The sequence below is a fragment of the Anopheles darlingi genome, chromosome 3, assembly GCF_943734745.1.
Source record: "Anopheles darlingi chromosome 3, idAnoDarlMG_H_01, whole genome shotgun sequence".
Taxonomy (NCBI): Eukaryota; Metazoa; Arthropoda; class Insecta; order Diptera; family Culicidae; genus Anopheles; species Anopheles darlingi.
Window position 1 is genome coordinate 58,917,966 of NC_064875.1, and position 16,576 is coordinate 58,934,541.

At 56.9% G+C, this 16,576-nt stretch overlaps 3 protein-coding genes across 4 annotated transcripts in view; 1 reads left to right on the plus strand and 2 right to left on the minus strand.

Moving 5' to 3' along the window:
* Nucleotides 1–12,128, minus strand: part of LOC125953826 (mucin-19-like) — a 24,510-nt gene extending 12,382 nt beyond the window's left edge. The window contains exon 1 of one of the 2 annotated variants that reach the window (XM_049683621.1): nt 6,546–8,633. In XM_049683621.1, the coding sequence (XP_049539578.1) occupies nt 6,546–6,685 (140 nt within the window). In that variant the 5' untranslated portion in view covers nt 6,686–8,633. Of the gene's footprint in view, nt 1–6,545; nt 8,634–11,841 lie in introns of those variants that run through there. The other variant, XM_049683622.1, reaches the window with a different exon arrangement.
* Nucleotides 10,135–11,723, plus strand: LOC125953833 (leukocyte elastase inhibitor-like). The gene is made up of 3 exons (XM_049683628.1): nt 10,135–10,260; nt 10,352–10,413; nt 10,552–11,723. Exons 1-3 carry the CDS (start codon nt 10,209–10,211, stop codon nt 11,665–11,667), a joined length of 1,230 nt encoding a protein of 409 aa, XP_049539585.1. The 5' UTR covers nt 10,135–10,208; the 3' UTR covers nt 11,668–11,723.
* Nucleotides 12,129–14,416: 2,288 nt separating the features above from the next.
* LOC125953824 (cytoplasmic aconitate hydratase-like) overlaps nt 14,417–16,576 on the minus strand; it is a 3,692-nt gene continuing 1,532 nt past the window's right edge. Inside the window, exon 4 of the mRNA XM_049683617.1 lies at nt 14,417–16,576. This exon is cut by the window's right edge and continues 613 nt beyond it. Within this exon, the coding sequence (XP_049539574.1) occupies nt 14,578–16,576 (1,999 nt within the window). The 3' untranslated portion in view covers nt 14,417–14,577.

Below are 16,576 nucleotides of genomic sequence, written 5' to 3' on the forward strand. Positions count from 1 at the left end.
TGGGTTCGTGGCGTGGAGCCCATCTACTGGGTTATGTTCTGTGGGGTGTCCGAGCTGCACCTGGTTTTTGTTTTTTTTTTTGGGGACATGAGCGGCCCCCGACAGGTGTACCAACCAGCCAGCTAGCCAGCCAGCCTGGCAACCTGGCAACCTTTTGCATCCGGAGGTCTGCGTGCGCCTTTCGCTCGCGCTTCAACTTCAGCTTCTTCTTCGTCTACTGCACATTAATCGGTTTCTCCGCTTTCCTCGACTCGCGCACCAGCACCGGGATCGAGTGTGGCCCTGGCTGTGTGTGTGCGCGTGTGTGTGTCGCCCCGATTCACTCGCCTAGCAGCTGTCATCATCATCACCGATGCGGGCCCCCTTTTGCATCACCGGCAGCGTACTGCGACAGGAGAAGTGGAATATCCTGTCCTGCTGTGACGCGAGCCAGAAAGAAAGGTCGAGAGAGGGAGAGAACAAGAGACAGAGCAAGGGCGAGAGAGTCGTCCATGAACACACGCGCGGCACCCCCGGTTGGTTGGTTGGTTGGTTGGTTGGGGAGATCACCTTGGGCGGCCGCGGCCGGATCACGTGAACGGTTCACCGCGTTCGCCAGCTGCAACGCTGCTTGTTGGCTGCTGCTGCTGTTGGGTCGTCACCTGCGCACCGCACCCCCTGGTCCGTGGCTTGCGATTGCCACGTCTCGGCCGAGGGGATAGGCGCGGTGGTCTCGCGGCGCACTTTCCAAGAAATGCGCCAAAAGAAACCGATTTCGATGAACTGGAGGGACTGTGACCCTTGCCGCTGGTGTGCTAATCTTCTGCTAGCTGCCTCCCCTCCACCCCTCCCTGGCTGGCTAGTGAGCATGATAAGAGCGCAAACTCAGCGCAATTCCCGGAACTGGCTGGGACCCTTCCCAAAATTTAATCGTATCGGTACGCACGAACGCAGCAAAACAGGCTGGATTGTGCAATGGTCACGCAGTACAGTTTGTCTGAGGAGGGAATCCAGGAACCCGGCCAAATACTAATGCACGAACCTAAGGAAGGCCCTCAGGAACAGTGTATGGGAGTGTACTCTGCTGTTGTGTGCCTCTTTCGGGGATGACTCGCAACACGAGATCCCGGGCAACAGAGAGTTCCGGGCGATCTCGACGTCGTATGTCAGAACGCACGTACGGGACATAAAGAAGCTGGCGGCGAGGTGGAGCATAACAACCCCCGAGCCCCTAGGTATTGTTTCCTTGTTGCACTGAGGTGCATCACTGCTGTAACAATGTCATCCTGGTCAACTCATTATTCCGAGTTCCGTGTTCCCCGCCTATCGGAGAAGAATATCGGGGTTATCGCGGATCGGAACAGACGGGAGCCTTAGCCAGGGGTGGGAGATACAGACCCCTGTATTGGACAGTATCTCGTTCCAAGAAATTCCCGTGTTCGACCAGGTTCGGGGACTCATCGAATGGCGAGCAGGAGGAATGTTTTCGGGGGGGTCGCGACGCGGTGCGATAAGCACCGCCACATGCGGTACTGCCAAAGACAGAGGGAGCGAGCGTGCGTGCGAGCGAGATAGCGGGCAAGCGGGTGGTGGTCCCCTGGCGGATGGCTTTCGCGTCGAATTTGCGTCAATCCATATGCCGAGAGGGGCGGCACATTGCGTGGGTTTCGTACTCTCTGGCGTCAAGGTGCCCCCCTATATCCAAGATATCAAAATTTGAAGTTCAGGTATCACCATCTCCTGCCCTTCAAGGAGCAGAATTCCTGAATCCGGCTCCATAGGGGGTACTAGGGAGGGCCGGTGGAATATCTGGACAACCAGGATGCAAGCCCTATAGCCCCCTGGCTGGCGAAGCAGCTGCTGCGTATCCAGTTTTTGGTCACAGGTGGCTCCTCTCCCGCCCCGGGGTGGGGAGATCTCACCTTCAACAAGGTGTGTGTCCCGAGGACGCACGCACACACACACACACAGACACGAGACGGGAGCTACCGAATAAGCAACTCCCCGACGACGACGACGACGACGACGACGACTGGATGCTGTTGACGAGCAGAATGGTGTTAAGTGAGCTTTCGACCCACCCTTCTTCCCATCCCTCGCGCCCCCTTGGTTGGGATCCAATAAAACCCAAAAAGACTAGCCTTTCAGGTCGAGAGCGAGCGTCGCGAGCCTCGCGCTCCCTCTCATGCTCTCTCTCTCTTTCCATCGCGCACAGCAGCACACAGAGTAGTGCCCTTGGCAGATGCCTCCCTGCAGCAGCCACCGCACCACCATGCCATACCTTTTGTACGCCAAGCGGGACCGCGGGACCGCGCACAACGCAGTAACGTACCCACGATCCTCCTCGAAAACCCCGTGACACACACACACAGCCACACACACCGAGAGCGAGCGAACGAACGAGCGAGCGACAGCCATGCGTCATGCGGCGGGACCGCGGACCGTTTGGACCGTTTTTTTTTTTGGCCTTTCCTTTCCTGTCGGTTCCGTCCGTCCGTCCGTCCGTCCGTCCGCTGTTTGAGGGTCGATTCGGGGTTCCGTTCCGTGCCGCCATCGTCGCCATCGTCGCCATCGTTTCAGGCCCAAGGGTACCACCGCCGAGCGGATGATGTGTGTGGCTGCGTGCGTGTGTGCGTGTGTGTGTGTATCAAGCACTCATCGACCGCCGCGCGTCCGACCGATGGTGGTGCCATCGATTGCTGCTGCTGCTGCTGCTGCTGGCGTTGTGCGTTGGCACACACCAAAGCCAATAGCAACAACAACAACAACAACCGCCACCGCTGCTGGGAATGTGTGTAGTTAGCTGGTCGAGAGCTGGCTGGCTGGTGCGCGGTGGGTCGCGCTCTGGTTCAGTAGAGAGCCAGTATTGGAGTATGGTCAGAGGAGGAGGACGAGAAGGGGGTGGCGAGCGAGCGAGCGACGGTGCGCGACGCATGCCTCTGGTGCTGCTGCTGCTGCCGCTGCCGTACGGTGATATCAGTCGCCACGCCAGTTTGGGGGGGAAGGCGCGCACACTGGCAGGGCTGGCTGGCAGGAGGAGGAGGAGGAACTGAGGAGCGCGATTACTGAGCGGACGGATCGCGCGCTCCGCTGCCGCTTGGAACGCGCGTGCGATGGATGGATGGCGTGTGTGTGTGTGTGTGTGCGGACGGCGACGACCCATCCATCGGTCCAGCACCAACAACAGCAGTATGTACCCCGTCATCTCCAGTATGTGCTCCAAACGGCGACGATTCGCCGTCGCCACTGATGCTGCTGATGCTACTACTGATGATGCTGATGATGATGATTATGATGAGAGGTGACGAGGTGCCAGAGCGACACCGAGAGAGTACTCCCGGTGTTGTTGTTGCTGCTGCTACCACGTTTGAAAGCGAAACCGCGGTGCGCAGGCGGACCTCATCACCACCACCATCATCATCAGCATCATCATCATCGACCAGCCTGACCATCATCGAGCGTTTAACCGCGACCGCAGCACCGTCGCGATCGGAGGGGAGGGAAAAACCACCTTCAACGCGGCGACAACGACGATGGCGGTGGTAATGGCGGATGCGCCAAACCAACCAACCAACCTGCTCCGTGTGTGTGTGTGTGTTTGTGTGTGAGTCGATGTGGTCGCCGCTACTGGCTAGCGGGGGGTGTGCGAGGCCAGAAGCGGCACCAGAAAGCCGGATGCACACCAACACACAAGTGAGCCAGCCAGGCAGCCAGCAAGCCAGCAAGCTAGCTAGCTAGCCAACCAGTAGAGTAGGGCAGGGCGACACCGCGGTGCTGATGATCGCTGCGCGCTGATTGCCGATGATCGTCGTCGCTACCGCTACCGCTGCTGCCGCTGCCGCTGCTGCTGCTGTTGATGGCAATGGCGCGATGGCGCGATGACGTTGGTGCCAGCGCATCGCACCAGAGCGTGTTTTTTTTGTTTTTGGGGTGGCGGTCAAGGCGGTGGGTCTGGGGTCTCGAGAGCGGGATCACCGCCGCCGCCACTGTCCCTTTCATGCAGTTCCTAAGTAAGAGGAGACTCTTACGAATCGATCGTACGGATCTCGTGTTCTGTTTGCCTTGCACCTTGGACCTTGACTTCGGTATTGCCAAGGGTCCACCAGCGAGCCAGCGAGCCTGCCACCAGTCGGGGCCCGGGTCAGAAACCCACGGCCACTCCGGTACCCCCGGGGACCATCATCATTATGGGGTCACATTCCAAGGAGGTAAAACAAAGTACCCGGGATCCGCCCCAGGATTGGGTTCGTTGCTCGAAGGGTCGCCTCCGGACTACCTGACGCGCGTTACCTGCAAGTCCCTCTCTCAAGTCCCTTCTGGTGTGCCCGGTCAGCGAAGGCAGGACAGCGGGTGAAAGCCGCCAGGGTATGAGGCAGGGAGACCACGACGACGATGACGACGACGACGACGACGCTGGCGATGATGGTGGCGCGACCAAAATCCCAAAACTCCAGCCACCGCCACCGCCACCGTCACCGCCGCCACCATCGTCGCCATCATCGGGACGGTAGAAAATGGGAACAACCAGGGGGTGCTCGCACACACACACACACACACGCGCGGCAGTGCGCGGTGCACGTAGCCGCCGTTGCGAGAACCCCTCCCTATCGGATGCCGGATGATGATGACGGTGGTGGTGGTGGCGATGGGTCGACCGACGCGACCCGACCGACCGACCGACCCGTAAGCGCGACCAGCAACAGCAGCAGCAACAGCAGCAGCAGCAGCAGCTGCTGCCGCATCAACCGCCCGGTTGGCTGGCTGGCTGGCTGGCTGGCATGCCAGCGGCGGGCGGCAGGATGCCAGTGAGTGAGAGAGAAAGAGAGCGTGTGAGAGAGAGTGAGAGCGAGAGCCACACGCACACATTCCCGTCGATTGCCACATGCCGTGCGACGACGACGACGACGACGACGACGACGGTCGTCCGTTACCAATTTAGCCACGATAGTGAGGCGTGGAGAGGGTGAGAGGATAGCGACGCGGGCAGTCCAGCAGTGTGGACGACGCCCCATCCGGTTCCCCCGGTCCATCCGGTTTCCCATATAATCCCCTCTCGCCGCGTGCTCCCAACTCGAGAACCTCGCGGAGTTCGCTTTCCGAGGGCCCCTCTCCTGGTGTGTGTGTATGTGTGTAGAGAAGAAGGGTGGGGTGGTGGCGCGGGAGGATTGGTTGGTTTTGATGATGAGAGAAGAACGCCCCGGTCTGCCCTGGCCTGGCTTGGCTGGCTGGCTTTGGGGTGAATTCACCCCAAAAAAATCCATTCCTTCCGCTCCAACCACCATCCTCCCTCCTTCTCGGACACCCGGGAGTAGGTGTGCTGAACACACACACACACACAGGAGGCCGCAGCAACAGCAGCAGCAGCAGCAGGTCCAGCGCATGATGACGACGCCGTCGAAGAAGAAGAAGCGAAGTAAGAAGACGAAGACGAAGAAGTCGACCAGGGGTTCGGTTGGTGGAGCTGCTGCTTGTGATGGCGGATGGCTGATGGCGGAGGACACGATGGACGGCAGATGGTCCTTTTACCCGACTTCCTTCAGCCACCGCGTTCGCCTCCCTTCGATCGATCGTTCGCCTCCTTCTCCTCCTCCTCCTCGCTTCCTTTCTTCCTTCTTGCGTCCTTCTCCGTCCACCATCCATGGTCGGTTGGTTGGTCGTCTCCTGGGGCGGTGTGGTCCCGTCGTCCCGGCCTCCTGTGCTCTGCGCCTCTGTGTGTCCCTTCTGGTTCCTTTAGCGTGCTGCATACACACACACACACACACACACACACACACACATCCGCTCGCATCTCTCCCTCCTCCTGTTTGCTTCCTCGTCCGACCGTGTTCTTCTTCTTCTTCTCTTCCTCTTCCTCGTCCTCTTCTTCGTTCTGCTTCGTCCTCGTTTGTCCGATGCACCCTACGGGTACCGGCCAGGAGGGGCCCACAAAGCATACCAGGAACGCGCGCTGCGCTAGCTAGCTGGCTGACTGGCTGGCCGTGGCTGGCCCTGGCTGGTTTCTCCGGGGGATTCTTCTGCCGGACGGGTCCCTTTTTCTTTTCCGTCGTCCTTTGACTTCTCTCTCCCTATCTTTCTCACACACACACACACACGCAAGGGTGTGACAGGACGAATTCATCGAGGAGGGGGGAAAACAACGACGACAACGACGACGACGACGGTTGAGCGGCTGTCCTGCTGCGGTCTCCTGGTACCATTTGCGCGGGCCCCAGAGCCGCAACAACGCATGACGGGTTCACATCCTTCTTTTCCTCTCGCACTCCCCTCCACTACTGCTGCTACTGCTCCACTTCCCCCGCCACCGATCATGTGCCGATGCCATGTGGCTCGGGTATGTGTCTTCGGAACTGAGCTGCTGCTGCTGCTGCACACCAAACCGGATGTTGGTTGGCAGTCAGGCAGGCAGGCTGGATGGCTTCGACCTCTCGGTTCATGCCACACACTCGGGCCCCCCCGTAGGACGTTCGCAGATGAAAAGATGAAGAAAAAACGGTTAAACCTGGACCACCATCAAGGGACGGAAGGGGGATAACAAGGGGAACCAAATGCTGGAACCCATTACTTACAGGTCGGCATCGCGCGGAAAGCGGAAGTACGAACGGGTGTTGGCTTGATTCAGCAGCTGCCGGTTCCGGCAACCGAGCACCAGGCAGTGGCTTCCGGAGATCTTGCCCATCTTCTGGCCGCTTCCGGTCGTTTGGCTCATCAAAAACACGGTGGCACCACGGCACACGACGAACAAGCGAACAAACACACACACACTCACAGAGCACGGGGAGACGAATGGCAAATTTGGTGCGGGCCGTTGGTTGGCACACAACCAGGGTTACTTAGATGGGGTACCGCCGCGGTACTACGCGACGTTTCCTTCACTTTCGAACCACAGCACCGCCGCGGGGGGAACGATACCCAAAAATCATCAAAGCACCAGCAGGCTGGCTGGCTGGCTGGCTAGCAACAGGAGTAACTACCAGTTACCAGGGAACGACACACACAGAAACGCGGAAAGGGAGAGCGAGTGAGAGGCGAGTAGTGTAGAGCGTGCGTTACTTTCTCACAATCCGCCGGGATCCACGGCGTGGCCACTTACTTCCGAACTGGTGCACACAACACACACACACGGGGGCACACAACACACACGCTCACGGTTTGACACACAATTGAACACGCGGCGGCGACGTCGCGGTCGAGAATGAACGAGAGCAGCAGAAGCGGTGGCAGAAGGGGCGGCGATTGATGATGACCGCAAAGCCACCACCAACGACCAACAACAGCAACAACAACAATAGTAACACTAGCAGCGCGCGAGGGGCTGACCACCGGGCCAACCGACCAACCGACCGACCGGACGACGGCGACGACGGCGACGACGACGCAACACACGCAACGTAGTAAGCTGGGGCGGCTCTGGCTCTGGCTCTGGCTCTGCTGCTCTGGGCGTGCTGGTTGGCGGCGCGCTAGCTGGTGTGTGAGTGAGGACCGATTTTAGGGCTGACACCGACCGACCGACCGACTGAACGCTGGCTGACCCCCGTCGACGTTGACGACGAGAGCGAACCCTGAGAGTGTGCGTTGTGCTCGGAGCGGAGCTGGCAAGCTGGCTAGCTGGCTGGCTGGCTGGCTGGCTGGCTGGCCTTCTCGATTGCTGCTCGGCCTGCTTTGTTGCTTCTGACTTTGGTGTGGCTTACGGGACCCGACTGCTGCTGCTGCTGCTGCTGCTGCTGCTGCTGCTGCGATGTGATGGCAATGACGATGGTGACGGTGTGGTGCGAGTTCGTTCGCTTGGTGACACCCCGCACAACCCCCCTGGCTCGAGATGGCTCGCCCGCTCGTGCTTCTTGGTCTCGAGGGAGGGAGGGAGGGAGGAAGGGTGAGGAGTTGGGCTGATAATCGAACTCGCACGAGCGCCCTGGCTCTGGGGTTCCCTCTGGCTTCGCTCTGCTCCGCCTTTGTGTGGTCGTGCTCGTGCTCGTGGTGGTGGTGGTGCTGTTGCTGATGGTGGTGTGCCGCCAGCGCCACCGAGTTGTCCCCGTTTTTTGCTTCGAGCACAGGAGCCTGCTCTGCACTGCTGGCTGAAGGACGAAAGACCGCCACCGAAACGCACGCACGCACGCGTGTGTGTGTGCGTAATGTCGAAAGTGAGAGCAGATTGCGGTCCGAGGGGAGCAAAGGGACGTGGTGGTGTGTCGTGTCCACTGTCCCAAGATGGTTGCCCTTGTCCACTCCACGCGGGATTTAAAACAAAAATTTCAAAACAAATGCTCACACGCACACTGATAACGCCCCACCACGCAGTAAAGATCCCTGTAGCAAGGACACTCTCGCACGATGCAAAAACACACAACACCGACCGCTTGTTGGTCAAGCAGCGGCGGGGAAGCGAGTGAGGAGACAGGAACACGCTAAACGATAATTACGACGAACCACCGCGACGAAACGGAACGAAACGGAATGGAACGGAACGTAACGGAGATGATCCGCAATGGCAGCAGCAGAGTTTGTGGCGGTGCATCCACTCGCGCCTCGAGATGTACAATGATGGGCTGTCGCGGGGATTCGCAGCTGCCACCCCTACGACGACGGGCTGCGGTAACGATAGGGCGACGACGAAGTAGGCAGTGCGGTGGTGTTGGAGGGCTTGTGATGACCACCAGCGGCGGCGACGACGACACAAACGGCGAGCGAGCGAAACGACGTGCGTGAGCCGCTGTGACGTGAGAGAATGCGATACGTTCTCAGTGTGTGCGAGACAAAGAGAGAGAGAAGGTAATGGAATAAACTGAGAGGGAGAGCGCGCGTAGTGGTCGGAATGAGAGAAACGAGAGCGAGAGAGAACGGAGCCGAGTTGAGCCAAGTAGGCTTAGCGCCAGGCAACACGCTCGATCCATCCTCGAACCAATTCACGCCGGCTGGGAACCATTTTCGGGACACGGAAACGGGAATGCTTCGCTAATGAGCCCACCTTTAATTGAAGCCAAAATGGGTGACCTCAATCCTTCAGGCGGTTCTAGAAGCACCGGCCATGGTCCTTCAGGTGGGGAACCATCATTAGAACCTTCCTTCCCGGGGCCTCGCTCGGTTGCTGGATCAGGCTACTCGATCGATAAATCGAGAAACCTCGAAAGCCATCGAAACAACTCCCCGCCGAAGGACAAGAACCCCCGGAGAAAGTATCGATCCGGAGAAGGACGCCCGCAAAAAAAGGGGTTCACTGGCATAGGTACAGTTCCCCGAAAAAAGCGAATCCGGGGCCCTCGCTGGTCCGGCGCGCGCGTTACTGCAGAAGAAGAGGAGAAACCAGCGGACGGAAGAGGAACGAAGGTACGAAAAGAGCCAACGAAACCCTCGGTGTTTTCTAGCGAAAAGTTTTCCCAACCTGCGCCAGCCATACTGCTCTGCCCCTTGGCCCTTGGCAGCAAGCGAGCCAAGCCAAAAAGAGGGTGGCCCCGGCCCATGGCAGGGCAGTGCACCCGAGGCCCGATGATGCCCAGAGTTTCGGGTCGTCCCCCTTATTTCATCTCGGCGGAGCGTTGTCTCACTCCACCACCATGGGTTCGGTTCCCTCGTTTTTCGTTTTGTTTTTCTTTTTTTTTTGTGGCTCTTCCTCCCTCTTTTCCGCTTGTTGTGCGGTAAATTCGGGATACCGAGGACCTGAACCTGAAACCCTCCACCGTGGCAAGTAGTCGCCGCCCCAGGGGTCATGGGTTGGTTCATGGTTGTCATGGCGACCGTACGGGAGATAAGGCTGATGCTGGCATGCTAGTCGCTGGTTTTTTTCCAGATTCTAGGAGATCCAGAGTCCGGTAGCAATAGTTGTTGCTGTCCAAGAATGTCCTTGTTATCAAACGCACACTAGCAAAAAGCCACGTTCTGCCATAGGAATTGTTTATCAAACAGCTGCTGCTGGACCAGAACACAATCATTTATCCAATCCATGAGACCAAAAGAAAGAGGGAGAGAGAGAGAGAGAACGAGAAAGATAGTTCGTCGTCGTTGCTACGGAAACGCACACTGACCAACGCACTCACGTGGGGAGCATCAAAACAAAGAACCCCGCGAGAGCGAGAGAGAAAGAGATTGAGAAGAGCATGAGAAGTTGTTCGTGCCAGAGAGAGGGCCCGACCCGAGGTTTGCCCAAAGTTTGCACAATTTGCGTTCTCGCGTGTTCTTGCCGGTGTGTTTGTCAATCCTTCGGGTGTTTTGCGGTCGTCTCCCAGCATCCCCCTTTGATGGTCTTTTCGGTGCTTCTAGCGGCCGGTGTGGCCATCGATAACCTCATCGGTGAGTACACACACACACACGTGTAGGTAAAGGAAACACACATCAAGCTAATCGGGAGTTCGGTTCTCGGTCCGGTTTTCCCCAATTCTAGATCCCCTGGCGGATGGTGCGGTCGTCGCGGCGAATCACACATTTACGACCGCATACTTCCAAGTGAGTATCCTCCTCGCTCGTGGCCAGCATGACATCATCCACCGGCTCGCGCTACCCATACACCAGCAACGTCTATTCTCACACACACGCGTACAACTCTGTCTCTTTTTCCTCATCTACGTTGCGTTGCGGCGCTAGGCATGCTTCGATCCGAAGGTGAATCATATCGCCTCACCCTACCACATCCGGCTGGTACTGTCGGCACTGTATCCGTTGGCCGGGGCGGCCGTGCAGGAGGATTTACGAGTAGCGTTCGGTCTCCCGGAGCAGGAGCACGATGTCATCGAGCAGCAGAAGCGTCTCACCGAGCAACTAACCGCGGTGGCCGCCGGTGAAAGACGCCATTTACGGGCCCTACCGTTCGTGCTGGCCGAGGAAACGTTGGCACAGAGCGAGCTGTTCGAGCAGCGCTTCCTGCCTCTGCTACCGACTGCACCACCGGCCTTTGAGACGGTGGATCTTACCGATGACATCCCGTCGGCGGCCGCCGTTAACAGCTACTATCAGCGGGCTTCAATCGAGATCGAGGATTTGGTCTGCGAAGGGGACGTATTCTCGCTGCCACCCAACTGTTTTCGCTTCATGCTGTTCAGCGGCGTCTCGGTACTGGCCCCGGTCGGTGTTCGGTTTGATCCGACCGACACCGAAGTCGGTCCGTTCCGGTTCGTCAACGAACCGGATCGCCAGGTACCGATCATGGCGACTAAGGCACGGTTACGCTACTGCCACCAGCAACTTCTTGGCGATTTGCGGTGCAGTGTCGTCGAGCTGCTGTTTGCTGAACCGACGACCATCGTCCTGCAGCTGCTGCTACCCGATGAGGGCAGTGAGCTGAAGGATCTGGTGGCCGCCTTGAACGCCGAGCAGCTGGCCAGCATCGAACGGAACCTGCGACATCGCACGGTCGAGGTTAAGCTACCCAGTTTTATGGTGCGCGAGAAAACGGACACACGCGAACCGATGAAAAAGCTCGGCTATGGTGGTGTGTTCGAGATCGAGGATTTAAAGATCTTCCGGGAACCGGAGCGGGTACGGTTGGATGGCTTCTATCAGCACTGTTATCTGGCGGTCGGTGAGAGCGCCGGAGAGGCACCACCGGTGGCCAGTGATGGCGCAGCTGTCGGCCCGTCGACACCGGAAGTGAAGTTCCATGCGAATCGCCCGTTTTTGTTCCTGGTGCGTCGCAGCGAGGACGGAAATGTGCTACTAATTGGTCACTTTTCCCGATACATCGATCCGGATGAACAGTGGTGAGATCAAAGTGACCTCTGAACGAACGGCAAATGTTTGCAAATATACGAAGTATAAAAAGTGCTTAAATCGAAAACATTTAACACTGTGGAGTGTTTAGGTGATGGTTCAAAAGTTAAAATAATCCCTCAAGCATGCAGAAATGGCAATTAAAACCGATTCCCGGTTCGTACTTACATGTGGGCGTCCTTGGGAAAGCAGTAGAGGCTGCAGGTTGGGCTGCGACTGTTGGAGCAACCCTGGACCGAACAGTACGACGGTGGCATGGCAACGCAGCAGCAACGGCGATTTCCTTCTCGCACTTCGTGTACAGCTCCGAGCTACACCGCGGCACGGCTGTTTTCTGTGGCCACACTTCACACGCCAAGATCCTTCGGCTAATCGCTTTCGGCCGCTAAATCCACCTGTGGGTAATAAGTTTGATACTCGCGGCGCACCCTCACAAAAATCACACTCTGCGTGTCACTAAAAAACACACGTTTCCCGTCACGGTCATACGCACACACACACACACACACGCAGGCCCGTACGCACAGACCACTTGCGCACTAGTACGTCACGAGTCACGAGGAGAAGAACCTGGAAAGATTTCGAAATTTGTTTTCGAATCGCGCGATCTCAAAACTTGCCGTTGGTACGGAAATATCTTCCCCTCCCTGGGAGGGGCACCCTATCAACTCACGAAGCTAATGCCACGAGCACTGGTCCGTCCGGTTCGGCTGGTGTGTCAAGGAGGCTGCTTTCAACTAGATCGCTTCCTCTCGCACCAGGGATTGACTTCAGAATGGGTGGCACACCGAACGCGATGCATCATGGCATGCTCCCATCGTCGTCAGCTGGATGATGAAGAACCATCGCTTCCCGGGCACACGAGCTGGCAGCTAATATCACCAGTGCTACCACCCTGGAGCGAGCTCCTTTTGCGTTTGGTTTTGCGATGAAAACTCGGCCACTTCGCGGTGCGTGGGTTTTCGGTACGCGACGATCCGTCCGGTGCTCAGCTATGTCGTCGTTGCCGTCGTTGCGGGCCACACTTTGAATCACACACTGACACACAACAGTGGAACACAGTGCGCCTCCATTTCGGAGATGCTCGTGGAATGGAGGAATTTTCACGAAGCGCCCATCGCTGGAGGGCAATTTCCCTGTGCCATGCGCCACCACCACCAGCCAGTCAGTAGTAGTCACCTGTTGTTGTGTTCGTCCTCGCACGTGTAGTTGTTAGGAAGGACCTTCTCTTATCTGCTCTGCCTCGATAATCCTCTCTGATAATCGAAGTAATCGGTTTGTATTTAAAATTTTAAAATCTCTCTGAACCGTTTCTCACATGCACTAAAAGTGCACTCTGTGCAATTCTTGCGATGAATCACGCGGAAACCATCCGAGATTATCCCAGCGATGAATGCCAACTTCCTTTTGTAAATGATGAGTTTTCCTTACCCCCCACCGGGGTGCAGTAGTCGCCTCTTTAGCACGCGCGAGCTAACCTGTGTCCGGTTTGTGTGCGTGTATGTGTTGGTTGTTGTTGTGTGCGGATGCTACTACTAGGCGTCCGGGTGCGCCGGCATGCAGTGCATCGAACACAAAACGCCACGCAAATGTGTGTCACACAAACCATAACGGAACGCAAGGGGCGAGAAGGAGAACTGCTGCTGTGTTCTCACTCTGTGCTGCTGCGACTGTGACGTACACTAGCAGAGACGGGGTGAGCAGGGAAAATTCGAACTCGCCCACCGCACGGCAGCAACAACCACCTGTCCTTGATCCCGACCTGCGGCCGTCGTCTCCGTTCGCACCCCGAGAATGCTCATATTGCACACGCGACCGACGCGTACTCGACGTACCCGTACTACCATGAATTCCGCTTATTAAAGCTAATTTTCCGCCGTAAGTTCGGTACCGTTGCCCCACACTGTTGGGTAGGATTTTCCACGTAAAAAAAAAACAGATTGATCCGCGTTAGTGCTACAGCGGTACTACTAGTGGTCACTCCGTTCCGTTCCGTTGCACTGACACCGAGCTCACTGCTCTACACGCTCTTCGGGGCGGTGGGACGAGTTTTCCTTTTTTTCCTCCCGTTCGCCCTCGAGATATGGTTCTCGCCTGTGTGCTGTGCGCAAAGCCAGCCAGCCAGGCAGTCAGTCAGTCGGACCTAGGCAGCAGAGGGATTTTCTCATCATCTGAAAGGAAAACTTTACTCCTCTCTCTCTCTCTCTCGCTCGCCGGCTCGCTCAGTTGGTTGTTTTTCTTTCGCGCTCAGTTTTCCTCTCCGCATTTTCCGTTCATCAAAGTTGGCGCTCGACGAAACGATTCGTCGATTCCGCCGTTCGTTCCTTTCGTCGAGCAATCTGGTCAGAACGGCGGGAACGCTGTAATCCCCTGGGGTTAACGGGACACTTTAAATGGATAAACGATATGCTGCATTTAATGTTTGATTCTTTTAGTATCCGTAGTAACTGCTCAATTGTGTATCTCCAACCCCTTGAGAACAAATCTTAACTCGTAATAAAAGGCATCAACTCTCAATAAAAGCTTTTCAGGCTAACTCAATAATCTCTGGACTAACAAAAAAAACACCATGCGCAGACTACGTATGCGAGAATCCAATCGCAATATCCGAGGCCTAAAGTAACCTTGATGCTTGAGGAAAATTTGGAAAATAGGATCATCCAAGCGTTTTAGTACCTTTAACATTGATGAATATATTGCAGGACACATTAACGAAATGAAAAATAATCAACGCAAATTTACCCTTCAAAAGTGTAATAACCACCACGCATTCATTCTTTTATTGCCTCTGGCTGCCGCCGCTTGCAGTATAATATTTGATCATGAGTAAATGTAAAAAAAAGAGTAAAAATGACACGCACTCCCTCACCACCACCATCACCCCTTGCTTGGGGTTTAAACGATTTAATCAATCATTTTGCGAATCATGTAGTTCAGGATGCCTCCGTTGCGATAGTACTCCAGATCGACCTCCGTATCGAAGCGTACGATCACCTCGAACGACAAACCGCCATCGGTGGTAACGGTAATGCGATCGTGCGGCCGGCACCCGTCGGGAATGGCCACATTGAACAGCTCCCGGCCCGTCAACCCGAGGCTTTCCGCGTTCTGCCCATCGAGGTACTGCAACGGTACGATGCCCATACCGACGAGATTCGACCGATGGATCCGCTCGTACGATTCCGCAATCACCGCCCGGATACCGAGCAGATACGGGCCCTTCGCTGCCCAATCACGGCTCGATCCGCTACCGTAATCCTTTCCAACGAGCGCAATCAACGGTGTAGACTCGGTGCGGTACCGTTCGGCACAGTCGAACACATCCATCTCTTCACCGCTGGGAATGTGTAGTGTACGGGGTCCTGCCACACCTCCCACCAGCTTGTTCACGAGCCGGATGTTAGCGAATGTACCACGGGCCATGATCGCATCATTACCACGCCGGGAACCGTACGAATTAAACTCACGCGGTGTAAGTCCGCGCTCCGATAGATACCTTGCAGCAGGGCTATTGCGTGCGATCGAACCAGCTGGGGAGATGTGATCGGTTGTCACGGAATCACCCAGATTAAGGAGCGCCCGTGCACCAACGATCGCCCCACGGACGGGCAATTCACGTGTCATTCCCTCGAAGAACGGTGGATGCTTGATGTAGGTCGACGCGGTATCCCACGGGTACAGCTTACCCGTCGGTGCCTGTAGGCCCTGCCAGGAGGGAGAGCCGAGCTCAACCTTCGCGTACACATCCCGGAACATGGCCGGTATGACGTGCTCACGCTCGACGGCCTGAATCTCCTGACGCGTTGGCCAAATGTCACGCAGAAACACGTCCGATCCGTCCGGGCGCTTACCGAGCGGTTCACGCTCGAAATCGATATCGACCGTACCGGCCAGTGCGTAAGCGATCACGAGCAGCGGACTGGCCAAATAGTTAGCGCGCGTGTTCGGATGGATGCGTCCCTCAAAGTTCCGATTACCGGACAGCACTCCGCAGCAGACGAGATTGTTCTTCTCGATCGTATTCGCCACATTGTCGTCCAGGGGGCCCGAGTTGCCGATGCACGTCATGCACCCGTATCCGACGACATTAAAACCGAGTTCCTCGAGCGCCGGAATGACACCGGATTCCTTCAGATAGTACGTCACGACGCCACTGCCGGGCGATAGCGAGGTTTTGATGTACGGTGCCACCTTCAGACCGGCTGCAACGGCCCGTTGGGCCAGTAAACCGGCACCGAGCATTACCGAAGGGTTGCTCGTGTTTGTACAGGAAGTGATGGCCGCGATCACGACGGAACCGTGCCGCAGTTCGTACGTTTTACCATCGGTCCAGCTGAAGCTACCGGTGGCACCGAGTTCGGCCGATGGAATGGCAAAACCCTTGAAGCCAACCTTCGCCGACAGACACTGGCGGAAGTCCTGTTGCATTTCACTCACGGCAACACGATCGTGAGGACGTTTCGGTCCCGAAACGGACGTTACGACCGTCGAAAGGTCAAGCTCGACCAGCTGCGTAAAGACGGGATCCTGTTCCGCATTGCCGAAGTCACGCAACTGTTCCGTTGCGCGCAGATAAGCCTCGATTGTCTGAACACGTTCCTCGCCACGATTCGTTTGGCGAAGATAGTCCAGGGCATTCGCATCGACCGGGAAGTGGCCGACCGTAGCACCATACTCCGGACACATGTTACTGATCGTCGCACGGTCAGCGATCGATAGTTCGGTGACACCCGGGCCGAAGAACTCCACAAACTTGCCGACAACACCGATCTGACGGAGATGCTTCGTTATCGTGAGCACGAGATCGGTCGAGGTGACGAGTGGGTTCAGCTTACCGACTAGCCGGTATCCGATCACCTCGGGCAGTAGCATCGAGATCGATTGACCGAGCATGACCGCTTCC